At 42.6% G+C, this 13,604-nt stretch overlaps 1 protein-coding gene across 3 annotated transcripts in view; it reads right to left on the minus strand.

Annotated features, from left to right (window-relative positions):
- The window catches only part of WDR7 (WD repeat domain 7), a 418,087-nt gene that overhangs the window by 241,438 nt on the left and 163,045 nt on the right, over nucleotides 1-13,604 (minus strand). For all 3 annotated transcript variants that reach the window (XM_069746037.1, XM_069746038.1, XM_069746036.1), the window contains one exon: nucleotides 6,138-6,261. In XM_069746037.1, the coding sequence (XP_069602138.1) occupies nucleotides 6,138-6,261 (124 nt within the window). The remainder of the gene's footprint in view (nucleotides 1-6,137; nucleotides 6,262-13,604) is intronic.

Below are 13,604 nucleotides of genomic sequence, written 5' to 3' on the forward strand. Positions count from 1 at the left end.
AACACGTAATAAACATTTTTAAGCCCTTTACGAGCGACATGTATTAATCGCACGCCGCGTCGTGCTCCTTCAATCCTCACTCGGCAGGATATGGCTGATGATTATTAATATTGCGGTCTCGTACAAATGGCTCGGGTCACATCCTGATCAATCCCAATAAAACAAGGCAGGTTCGTAGAGGGGTTTTTTTTTTTCCTCCTTTCTTTTCGCCTCTTACAATGGAACAATTTAACATGTGCATAACCGAGACTGATATTGTTGATCTCCGGGGTTTTACAGAGGTCACTTCTTTTTATTTTATTGTAAATTCAATACAAGCTCCTAAGTGATAGCGGAGTAGAAAAAGAATGCGGCCATTAAAGCGGGAGGACGTGGAAGACATTGCTTTCTGGATCCTTGAAAATATTATATATGGGACGGAAGGAATTTCATTTTTTTCATTTTTTCTATCGTTCTTATGCTAAGTGGAAATCTAATAAACTTAATAATTATTTCAGCGCTACTGATTGACAATCTATATACAAGCCTCCGTCATGGTATCGCAAGCCAGAGACGAAGGGATCGACACTACCGTTAAAATCAAGAAATAATAAAAGCGAAAAATGTTTGGTGGCGTTTTATTAGATACTTCCATGAAATAAAATCCTACAATCAATGATAAACTAAAAAGTCACATAAACAAAAATCATATTTATGACAGCAGATCATTTCAGGCAAAAAAAAATTCTAAAACTCTACACACAGCATTAATATATATATATCTATTATGTGTGTGTGTGTATACATACATATATGTGTGTGTATATACTCTATGTGTGCGTGTATATATCTGTGCATATATTTACACATACCCACAGATCTATGGATATACACACATCTATGTATAGTGTGTATATGTATATATTTACATGTGCATTCATATATAGATATATGAATGTATATTGTGTATATATATATATATATATATATATATATATATATATATACACACACACACACATTCATACATTGATCGTATACACACACATATATAAATATATACATATGCAGTCACATAAAAAAAATATACGGTACATACACCAATATATATACGAATGAACGTGTAAATATTTCTACACACATACACACTATAGATAGATGTGTGTGTATATCCACAGATCTGTGAGTATGAGTAAATATATACACAGATATATACATACACACCCCTACCTACCCATCTATCTCCAATATATATATATATACACACATATATACATACATATACACACAAATCTTGTGCATATATAATATATATATGTATATATATTACATATACACAAGATGTGTGTGTATATGTATGTATATATGTGTGTGTATATATATATATATATATATATATATATATATATATATATATATATATATATATATATATATATAATAGAGAGAGATGGGTAGGTAGGGGTGTGTATGTATATATCTGTGTATATATTTACTCATACTCACAGATATATATATATATTTTTAGTGTGTGTGTGTGTATATATATATATATAAACACACTAAAAATAAAAAAAAAGGAAAAACCAGGAATCACGATTTAATTTCTATTTTATTAACTTTTAGGCTGTGTGCACACGTTGCGGTTTTTTCACGTTTTTTTCCCGATAAAAACGCTATAAAACCGCAAAAAAAACCCGCATACAATAAGCATCCCATCATTTAGAATGAATTCTGCATGTTTTGTGCACATGATGCGTTTTTTTCCGCGAAAAAAAACGCATCGCGGTAAAAAACGCAGCATGTTCATTAATTTTCCGTTTTTTTTGCGGATTTCCCACTCCAAAATGCATTGGGAAGTGTCCGGAAAAAAACGCGGCAAAAACGCGTCAAAACCGCGGCAAAATCGCGGCAAAACCGCATGCGGTTTTCTTGCGGATTTCTTGCAGAAAATGTCGGGAATTCTCCGGAATTTTCTGCGAGAAATCCTGAACGTGTGCACATAGCCTTACCGCTGCAAGTGACGTGCTAGGGAAAAAAAAAAAAAACAAAGAAAACACAATGTGCATCTGTATTTTATGTAATCATTTTAATGGAGAATTAACATATCCTACAGCAGAACCCCTTTTTTTTTTTTTATCACCTTTGACTATTCTGGGGGAAGGGGGGGGACACTATAAAGAAAACAAAACCCAAAACATTTTAATAAACATAAATGCTAAATATTCTTCTTCCCCCACTTGGGAAGGTGACGGCACATTAGGGCTTCAGACTGCAGCTGGGATATACAGTACCCGGATTTTAGCAGGTGATCGGGGAGGTACATTCCTAGGAAGCGCGCTCTCTGGCGCGGTCGCGGTGCAGTACTGCCTGTGCTTTCCCCGCAATGCCATGACAGACAGACTGACTGCCTCACATTAATTCATTTCACACCACTGCTATCGATCGGGCAGGCTGCTCCCTGGTCTCTCTCCACACATTGCCTGTCTGGCTGGCTGCATCCACATCAGCACACACACACAAAGGCCAGAGCGAGATAACCTTTTACTCGCCGTTAAAGGAGCCACAGATTTTATGGGGGGTTTTTTATGCAACTCCAAAATCAAGAATAACAGGAGACAATTCTGAGACTGATTCTCTGGCAGACATGTAAATGTTTTGCAATTTTGCTTTTGAGCTTTCTACATTAGGGTCTTGTATTTGCAGCAATTACCACATCTGCTTTAATAGACTATTTCGGTTTTCTATGGGCCCCTATGCGGACGCACACGTTGCACTAACGTTATGTCCACCCCCGCAGCAGCGGTTCTACTGAACCAAACTCAAAACACCATGCTATAACCGCCTTTTGAAGTCTGAGGAGAGGGGATGATGACAATAGTAAGACCGAGAAGTAAAGACACATGCAGGCTGTGTTGTTGCTTTCCAGTAACTGTTTTATCTCATCCCCAGGACTGGATTGACAGCTACACTGCTCAGTACTTCAATATAATGTCCTATGTGCTGCTAATTCTGAACACATGTAACAGAGATAAGAGACCAGAAATCTCTCATCATACTGGAGACATGATAGTACATAGTCTCCACCCGCTTGCCAGATTCAACCAAAAATTATACAGATAGAACCTGCAGGGGAGAAAATTGATGAAAAATCCAGGATTGTAATCATAGAGGGTCAATATCATTCGAGTTCAAAGCTTTTTAATATTTATGCCACCCTTTAATTTAACATGCTTTACAGCTGCTTCTTGGCATTGAGTGTGGCGGCTTAGTTTATACCACTTGCTGCTATACTGTAGTTTTATCTGTTTAGTATTAATAGAGTTGAAAACCTTCAGCAGACCCTCTGTAAATATACTTCATCTTACCAGTAATCTATTCCTGTCTGCAAAACATGGGTGACAACCAATTTCCCACATGATGTCAAAATCTGCTTAGTTATGTGGCAAACTCCACACATGAGGTTGGGAAAAAAGCAGGGGAAACACAAAAAGACCAATATTTGTTCTTTATTTTTAATTGGGAATACGTTATTTAATGCAAATGTGCCCCTATAGTAGACAAATCATTGTATAACTGGGTATTGTATTCACAGCAATATTCTAATCTGTATGTGAAACCTAAATCCCTCCTTTATGAAAGTCAATAAAAGGTTGCTACAGAAAAACAAAATATGAAGAAAAAAAAATGAAGACAAAAAGTCATTATGAATACATTCCTAAATACCTGTGATTATACTTTGTTAATTGGACCGGTGCGCCTGAGCATGTGCAGTAGAAAACTCTCAGAAAGACTGTGGACAGCAGTGTGAGCAGTTTCTTCCTACTTCAGCACTCCTGGTATTTCGAGTATTACATGAGATAGACAGGGTGGACAGGAGTGTGAGCAGTCTCTTCTTACCTCCAAAACCCATGATATCTCCAGCATTAGATCAGCTACACAGGGTGGACAGCAGTGTGAGAAGCGTCTTCATACCACAGCACTCCTCATATCTCCAGTATTAGATTAGACAGGGTGGGCAGCAGTGTGAGCAGCGTCTTCTTAGCTCAGCACCCCTGGTATTTCTAGTATTCGATCAGCTAGACAGGGAGAATAGTAGTGTGAGCAGCCTCTTCTTAGCTCACTACCCCTGGTATTTCCAGTTTCGATCAGCTAGACAGGGAGAGTAGTAGTGTGAGCAGCCTCTTCTTAGCTCCGTACCCCTGGTATTTGTAGTATTCGATCAGCTAGACAGGGTGAATAGCAGTGTGAGCAGCCTCTCCTTAGCTCCGTACCCCTGGTATTTGTAGTATTCGATCAGCTAGACAGGGTGAATAGCAGTGTGAGCAGCCTCTCCTTAGCTCCGTACCCCTGGTATTTGTAGTATTCGATCAGCTAGACAGGGTGAATAGCAGTGTGAGCAGCCTCTCCTTAGCTCCGTACCCCTGGTATTTCTAGTATTCGATCAGCTAGACCAGGTGAATAGCAGTGTGAGCAGCCTCTTCTTAGCTCCGTACCCCTGGTATTTCTAGTATTCGATCAGCTAGACAGGGTGAATAGCAGTGTGAGCAGCCTCTTCTTAGCTCCGTACCCCTGGTATTTCTAGTATTCGATCAGCTAGACCGGGTGAATAGCAGTGTGAGCAGCCTCTTCTTAGCTCCGTACCCCTGGTATTTGTAGTATTCGATCAGCTAGACAGGGTGAATAGCAGTGTGAGCAGCCTCTCCTTAGCTCCGTACCCCTGGTATTTCTAGTATTCGATCAGCTAGACCAGGTGAATAGCAGTGTGAGCAGCCTCTTCTTAGCTCCGTACCCCTGGTATTTGTAGTATTCGATCAGCTAGACAGGGTGAATAGCAGTGTGAGCAGCCTCTTCTTAGCTCCGTACCCCTGGTATTTCTAGTATTCGATCAGCTAGACAGGGTGAATAGCAGTGTGAGCAGCCTCTTCTTAGCTCAGTTCCCCTGGTATTTCTAGTATTCGATCAGCTAGACAGGGTGAATAGCAGTGTGAGCAGCCTCTTCTTAGCTCCGTACCCCTGGTATTTGTAGTATTCGATCAGCTAGACAGGGTGAATAGCAGTGTGAGCAGCCTCTTCTTAGCTCCGTACCCCTGGTATTTCTAGTATTCGATCAGCTAGACCAGGTGAATAGCAGTGTGAGCAGCCTCTTCTTAGCTCCGTACCCCTGGTATTTGTAGTATTCGATCAGCTAGACAGGGTGAATAGCAGTGTGAGCAGCCTCTTCTTAGCTCCGTACCCCTGGTATTTGTAGTATTCGATCAGCTAGACAGGGTGAATAGCAGTGTGAGCAGCCTCTTCTTAGCTCCGTACCCCTGGTATTTCTAGTATTCGATCAGCTAGACCAGGTGAATAGCAGTGTGAGCAGCCTCTTCTTAGCTCCGTACCCCTGGTATTTGTAGTATTCGATCAGCTAGACAGGGTGAATAGCAGTGTGAGCAGCCTCTTAGCTCAGTTCCCCTGGTATTTCTAGTATTCGATCAGCTAGACAGGGTGAATAGTAGTGTGAGCAGCCTCTTCTTAGTTCAGCACCCCTGGAACCTCCAGTATTAGTTCAGATAAAGTGGACAGCAGTGTAAGCAGTCTCTTCTTATCTTAGCACCCCTGGTTTCTCCAGTGTTAAATCAGAGAGACAGGGTGATGTCGATATTAAACATGGTCAAAGGCTCCTGTCCTATTAACAACCCAGGATGGGTTTCTATCAGTGTGACAAGACTGTGGCTATTTTAATGTATTATAGTGAATATCTCCCACAACAAAATGAGTGATTTGCTGATTAAAGGTATTTAAAAATGTATTTATAAAGGCTTTTGTTTTTTAATACCGGGAGAAAAATTTAAGAAAATAGTGAGCAACTGAGAAAACATGAAATTCCAGGAGCTTTCGGTAAAAATTGTCCTCAGGAGAGGTGGTCCACTCCAAGATGGACAGTCAGTTAAAGAAAATATAACAAAAGTGATCAAATTTCCTGCAGCTCCACCACAGGAAAACTAAACTACTACATGGTGCTTAGTGCTTTATATGCAAGACTCGGATGTGCTGGGTCCTCCAGAGTAACAGAGACACCCTTTCATTGATTATTATGTCCTAATTATGATGATGTCATATAAATCTATAATATAATGCATTAGATTCTTTGCCAAAAATGTATGTAAACTTACGTGACATGATGGTGTCGACATACTGAGGCAAATATGGTGCCCAAGAATCGATGGTCTCCTTACGTCCCGACTGCCCGACCCGTCGTAATTCTGCCAGTAACAAGGCTTGGGCGGCTTCCCGGACCTGCAACCAAGGCATGGAGAATCAACCCTCAGTGTACGTTCTGCATTGCGATATGATTTCCTTCTATGTATACATGTTGATTGAGAGCACCAAGTCACACTCCTTGACCCCATCCACCAAGGATACAGGTGGAGCTTTAATACAAAGGTGGACACACACGTGTCCAGCCGTCTCTATTCAGGTGCACTGGAGTTACCGAAACTTCCGGAGCTCGGCTTATTATTCTGGAACCAAGAACGTAACCGGCAATCACATAATTACAGAGTTTAGCATTGCCATGCACTGTGGCATGTCCAACATCCTCCGTTGGTTGAATATAATGGCTGTATAAGTGGATAGTTTTTTAGGAGCATATCCCTAGCTGTACATAGTACGTAGAGGTCCTCTAGGGCTCAGGTCTGGAGTCACTCACATAGAATCTGTGCACTGTATGCTGTGACGATTCTCCAGTGTAGGTGCTCGGAGTGGGTGGGCGCGTGACCGCAAATATGTGATCTGCATACATTCGGTCACATGCAGACTAGACATTCTCGCCCTCACTCAATATAAGTGAATTGAGCGAGACCGGATAGTCTAGTCGGAATGTGGCCGGAAGTATGAAAATCGCTTACTTAAAGTCACGTAACCGCTTGCTCCAGTCACCGGATAATCCTAACAGTGTGCACTTGAGCCCCAAACCTGGACAACCCCCTTTAAGTAATGTCAATCAACTGCGTTATCAGCGTTCGGCACTTATTATGTCTAAAGGCTCTTTTATACAGGTAGAACGTTCCCTTAATACGCATCAAAACGTGTTATCGACAGCAATAATTATTTAGGTCGCAAAAAAGATGCGATTAGATGACAAATTTGATTGCAGGCTGATGGTGTTAGGGCTGGCGGAACGCACCGAGTATATTTAAATATTATTATTGGTGCGTTCTCAGCCTGGGGTCCACCGTGCAGGAGACCAACCTGCTGCAAGCAAATGGTGGCACAATATGGCGGTAGAAGCGAACTCTTTGTTACTTCACAGAGTCGAACAGAAGGGAAAGCGCTGTGCCCTGTTAGCGTCTCAGGGGAACACAGCTGCCCAACAGAGCAAAAGCAATCAGTGTTCAGGGAGTAGCAAGCACACAAACACCTCCTCTCCGGTGGAGCCGGAATTCTAATGGCTTTACGCCAGCCCTGAATTTACCATACAAAACTCCTCACCGAAGGTGCCGGTATTCTAGTGGCTTATTTCAGCCAGACCCTGACTATAAGCAGACAAGACCACTGAGTAGCTAAAGCTCATAATATAAGCTGATACTAGCTCATGGCCGTGCGGCCATGCAAACCTTTTATAGCTGCAGCAACTTCAGAACCTTCCTAGAGGACCAATGGGAGCTGCTACAGTACCTGAGCAACTTCAGGACCTTCCTAGAGGACCAATGGGAGCTGCCACAGTACCTGAGCATGTGACCCCCGACCTCCAATGAGAGGTCTTACCCCGGGCATGCTCAGAAGGGGAAAAGAAGGACTTAGTCCCAGAGACATCTGCTCGCTGCTGACCAGTACTGGCTACTATGGCTGAGCCTGGAAAGGCAGCAGCAACCTTTGCACAGTATCAGGCTAAGCGAGACGCTGGGACCGACTTCTCCGCTGAGCAGGCTCCACTGCGGCTGACGCAGAATGGGAGACCGCAGCAGACATGGTTCGAGATTCCCCCTGTGCAGAGGCGGGAACTCGACACCTAACAGATGGTTACACAAACCCAATGATTGTGAAAGTACCTGGAATAAAAGAGGAAAAGGACGGTCACCAAATATTGATGTCACTTGGTTCATTCTCTTTGCAATTTATAAAAATAAATCACTAAAGCTACTTTCACACATCAGTTTTTTGCCGTCAGGCACAATCAGGCAATTTTTTTAAAAAAAATGGATCCGGCGCAAATTGTGAAAATCTGATGAGAGGGATCGTTTTTTTTGCTGGAGCCGTTTTTTTTTTTTTCACCCAGGAGTCGAGTTTAGACTTCCTGTTTCAGGGAGGAGAGAGAGAGAGGGGGGGAGAAAGAGAGAGAGAGGGAGGGAGAGCGGGAGAGAAAGAGGGAGAGAAAGAGAGGGAGGGAGGGCGGGAGAGAAAGAGAGGGAGAGAGTGGGAGAGGGAGAGAGAGAGAGGGAGAGAGTGGGAGAGAGAGAGGGAGGAAGGGAGAGCAGGAGAGAAAGAGAGAGGGAGAGAGGGGGACAGAGAGGGGGAGAGAGGGAGAGAGAAAGAGAGAGAGAGAGAGAGGGAGAGAGAGAGGGAGAGAGAGAGGGAGAGAGAGAGGGTGAGAGAGGGTGAGAGGGGGGAGAGAGGGAGAGAGAGAGAGAGAGAGAAACTACCGATAATACTGGGGGAAGAGGTAAGTGCAGTGGCCGTAGCAGCGGAATATGTCAGTGCCTGCCACAGACTAAGAGGAGCCTGATATGTCATGGACTCCCGTACCCCAACACTGGACATATCCCTATCCCCCGACTAAAGAGCCCGATATGTCATGGACTCCTATACCCCACCCTGGAAACATCCCCTATCCTCTAAAAGGAATTTGATATACCCTGGACCTCTATATGCCTCCCTACCCCACCCCCGTATTTTTACCATATGCTTTGGCAATGCTAACATGTACTTAGTCCTGCCAATAAAGCTCATTTGAATTGAATTGAATTGAATTGAGAGGGAGAGAGAGGGGGAGAGAGAGAGAGGGAGAGAGAGAGAGAGAGAGAGGGAGAGAGAGGGGGGAAAGAGGGGGAGAGAGAGGGAGAGAGGAGAGAGAAATCAGAATGGAAAATTCATAATTTGAATGGAAAGTGCATGATTTGTGTAAAAAAAAAAAAAAAAAGGGGGGATTTTGTCGCCGGATTCCATAATTTCAACTCACGTTTCATAGGTTTTTAGCTGGATCCATCGCTGGCCATTTTTTCGCCAGACAGAAAAAGCATTCCTATGTCTGTTTTCTCTGGACGCCGGAAAACTAATTTTCGACGGATCCGGCAAAAAACGGATGAAATGTGAGGCCATCCATTGCAATAAGGCACTAATACAAGTCTATGTGAAATAAACGGATCCAGCGGCAACGCCGGATTGTGCCTGACGGCAAAAAAACTAATGTGTGAAAGTAGCCTAACACGTCTACCTTGGTAACATTCTTATGTTGCAGCGATTTTTCTACACCGGGCTAAAACTTTTGCCCATTACTGTACATACACGTAGGCGCTGCTTGTGGTTCGCTGTGACTCGGAATTGTTGCCTTTCATCAAATGTAAGCAGGATACACAACCCCGTATCCAGGGACAAGACGAGGTTTAACAATCTGCTTCATTGAAAGCAAAAGTAAAAGACAAACCGAGGCTGCGGATGACCAATTATAAATGATCTGTCTGTGTGGGAGAAGATCAGCACTTGGCTTTGGTAGATGGAAACATTCCCGTAAGAGAGCGAGCAGCGGATATCCAATTAGGACACTGCTATGGGTGTGATGTGGAGGGCACCGAGTCATTCATCAGGTGGAGGGGTTACAATAAATATTATAAATATATATATTATATATATATATATATATATATATATATATATATATATATATATATATATATACAGTGGGGCAAAAAAGTATTTAGTCAGTCAGCAATAGTGCAAGTTCCACCACTTAAAAAGATGAGAGGCGTCTGTAATTTACATCATAGGTAGACCTCAACTATGGGAGACAAACTGAGAAAAAAAAATCCAGAAAATCACATTGTCTGTTTTTTTAACATTTTATTTGCATATTATGGTGGAAAATAAGTATTTGGTCAGAAACAAACAATCAAGATTTCTGGCTCTCACAGACCTGTAACTTCTTCTTTAAGAGTCTCCTCTTTCCTCCACTCATTACCTGTAGTAATGGCACCTGTTTAAACTTGTTATCAGTATAAAAAGACACCTGTGCACACCCTCAAACAGTCTGACTCCAAACTCCACTATGGTGAAGACCAAAGAGCTGTCAAAGGACACCAGAAACAAAATTGTAGCCCTGCACCAGGCTGGGAAGACTGAATCTGCAATAGCCAACCAGCTTGGAGTGAAGAAATCAACAGTGGGAGCAATAATTAGAAAATGGAAGACATACAAGACCACTGATAATCTCCCTCCATCTGGGGCTCCACGCAAAATCCCACCCCGTGGGGTCAGAATGATCACAAGAACGGTGAGCAAAAATCCCAGAACCACGCGGGGGGACCTAGTGAATGAACTGCAGAGAGCTGGGACCAATGTAACAAGGCCTACCATAAGTAACACACTACGCCACCATGGACTCAGATCCTGCAGTGCCAGACGTGTCCCACTGCTTAAGCCAGTACATGTCCGGGCCCGTCTGAAGTTTGCTAGAGAGCATTTGGATGATCCAGAGGAGTTTTGGGAGAATGTCCTATGGTCTGATGAAACCAAACTGGAACTGTTTGGTAGAAACACAACTTGTCGTGTTTGGAGGAAAAAGAATACTGAGTTGCATCCATCAAACACCATACCTACTGTAAAGCATGGTGGTGGAAACATCATGCTTTTGGGCTGTTTCTCTGCAAAGGGGCCAGGACGACTGATCCGGGTACATGAAAGAATGAATGGGGCCATGTATCGTGAGATTTTGAGTGCAAACCTCCTTCCATCAGCAAGGGCATTGAAGATGAAACGTGGCTGGGTCTTTCAACATGACAATGATCCAAAGCACACCGCCAGGGCAACGAAGGAGTGGCTTCGTAAGAAGCATTTCAAGGTCCTGGAGTGGCCTAGCCAGTCTCCAGATCTCAACCCTATAGAAAACCTTTGGAGGGAGTTGAAAGTCCGTGTTGCCAAGCGAAAAGCCAAAAACATCACTGCTCGAGAGGAGATCTGCATGGAGGAATGGGCCAACATACCAACAACAGTGTGTGGCAACCTTGTGAAGACTTACAGAAGACGTTTGACCTCTGTCATTGCCAACAAAGGATATATTACAAAGTATTGAGATGAAATTTTGTTTCTGACCAAATACTTATTTTCCACCATAATATGCAAATAAAATGTTAAAAAAAACAGACAATGTGATTTTCTGGATTTTTTTTTCTCAGTTTGTCTCCCATAGTTGAGGTCTACCTATGATGTAAATTACAGACGCCTCTAATCTTTTTAAGTGGTGGAACTTGCACTATTGCTGACTGACTAAATACTTTTTTGCCCCACTGTATATACATTACATTACTGATCCGGAGTTACATCCTGTATTATACTCCAGAGCTGCACTCACTGTTCTGCTGGTGCAGTCACTGTGTACATACATTACATTACTGATCCTGAGTTACATCCTGTATTATACCCCAGAGCTGCACTCACTATTCTGCTGGTGCAGTCACTGTGTATATACATTACATTACTGATCCGGAGTTACATCCTGTATTATACTCCAGAGCTGCACTCACTATTCTGCTGGTGCAGTCACTGTGTACATACATTACATTACTGATCCTGAGTTACATCCTGTATTATACCCCAGAGCTGCGCTCGCTATTCTGCTGGTGCAGGCACTGTGTACATACATTACATTACTGATCCTGAGTTACATCCTGTATTATACTCCAGAGCTGCGCTCACTATTCTGCTGGTGCAGTCACTGTGTACATACATTACATTACTGATCCTGAGTTACATCCTGTATTATACCCCAGAGCTGCACTCACTGTTCTGTTGGTGCAGTCACTGTGTACATACATTACATTACTGATCCTGAGTTACATCCTGTATTATACTCTGTTTTTTTAACATTTTATTTGCATATTATGGTGGAAAATAAGTATTTGGTCAGAAACAAAATTTCATCTCAATACTTTGTAATATATCCTTTGTTGGCAATGACAGAGGTCAAACGTTTTCTGTAAGTCTTCACAAGGTTGCCACACACTGTTGTTGGTATGTTGGCCCATTCCTCCATGCAGATCTCCTCTCGAGCAGTGATGTTTTTGGCTTTTCGCTTGGCAACACGGACTTTCAACTCCCTCCAAAGGTTTTCTATAGGGTTGAGATCTGGAGACTGGCTAGGCCACTCCAGGACCTTGAAATGCTTCTTACGAAGCCACTCCTTCGTTGCCCTGGCGGTGTGCTTTGGATCATTGTCATGTTGAAAGACCCAGCAACGTTTCATCTTCAATGCCCTTGCGGATGGAAGGAGGTTTGCACTCAAAATCTCACGATACATGGCCCCATTCATTCTTTCATGTACCCGGATCAGTCATCCTGGCCCCTTTGCAGAGAAACAGCCCCAAAGCATGATGTTTCCACCACCATGCTTTACAGTAGGTATGGTGTTTGATGGATGCAACTCAGTATTCTTTTTCCTCCAAACACGACAAGTTGTGTTTCTACCAAACAGTTCCAGTTTGGTTTCATCAGACCATAGGACATTCTCCCAAAACTCCTCTGGATCATCCAAATGCTCTCTAGCAAACTTCAGACGGGCCCGGACATGTACTGGCTTAAGCAGTGGGACACGTCTGGCACTGCAGGATCTGAGTCCATGGTGGCGTAGTGTGTTACTTATGGTAGGCCTTGTTACATTGGTCCCAGCTCTCTGCAGTTCATTCACTAGGTCCCCCCGCGTGGTTCTGGGATTTTTGCTCACCGTTCTTGTGATCATTCTGACCCCACGGGGTGGGATTTTGCGTGGAGCCCCAGATCGAGGGATATTATCAGTGGTCTTGTATGTCTTCCATTTTCTAATTAATGCTCCCACTGTTGATTTCTTCACTCCAAGCTGGTTGGCTATTGCAGATTCAGTCTTCCCAGCCTGGTGCAGGGCTACAATTTTGTTTCTGGTGTCCTTTGACAGCTCTTTGGTCTTCACCATAGTGGAGTTTGGAGTCAGACTGTTTGAGGGTGTGCACAGGTGTCTTTTTATACTGAGAACAAGTTTAAACAGGTGCCATTACTACAGGTAATGAGTGGAGGAAAGAGGAGACTCTTAAAGAAGAAGTTACAGGTCTGTGAGAGCCAGAAATCTTGATTGTTTGTTTCTGACCAAATACTTATTTTCCACCATAAAATGCAAAAAAAATGATAAAAAACAGACAATGTGATTTTCTGGATTTTTTTTTCTCAGTTTGTCTCCCATAGTTGAGGTCTACCTATGATGTAAATTACAGACGCCTCTCATCTTTTTAAGTGGTAGAACTTGCACTATTGCTGACTGACTAAATACTTTTTTGCCCCACTGTGTATATATATATATATATATATATATATATATATATATATATATATATATATATATATATATACACATACATACATACATACATATATACATACACACATCCATTAAGAACATTAAA

The sequence above is a fragment of the Ranitomeya imitator genome, chromosome 1 (assembly GCF_032444005.1).
Source record: "Ranitomeya imitator isolate aRanImi1 chromosome 1, aRanImi1.pri, whole genome shotgun sequence".
Lineage (NCBI taxonomy): Eukaryota > Metazoa > Chordata > Amphibia > Anura > Dendrobatidae > Ranitomeya > Ranitomeya imitator.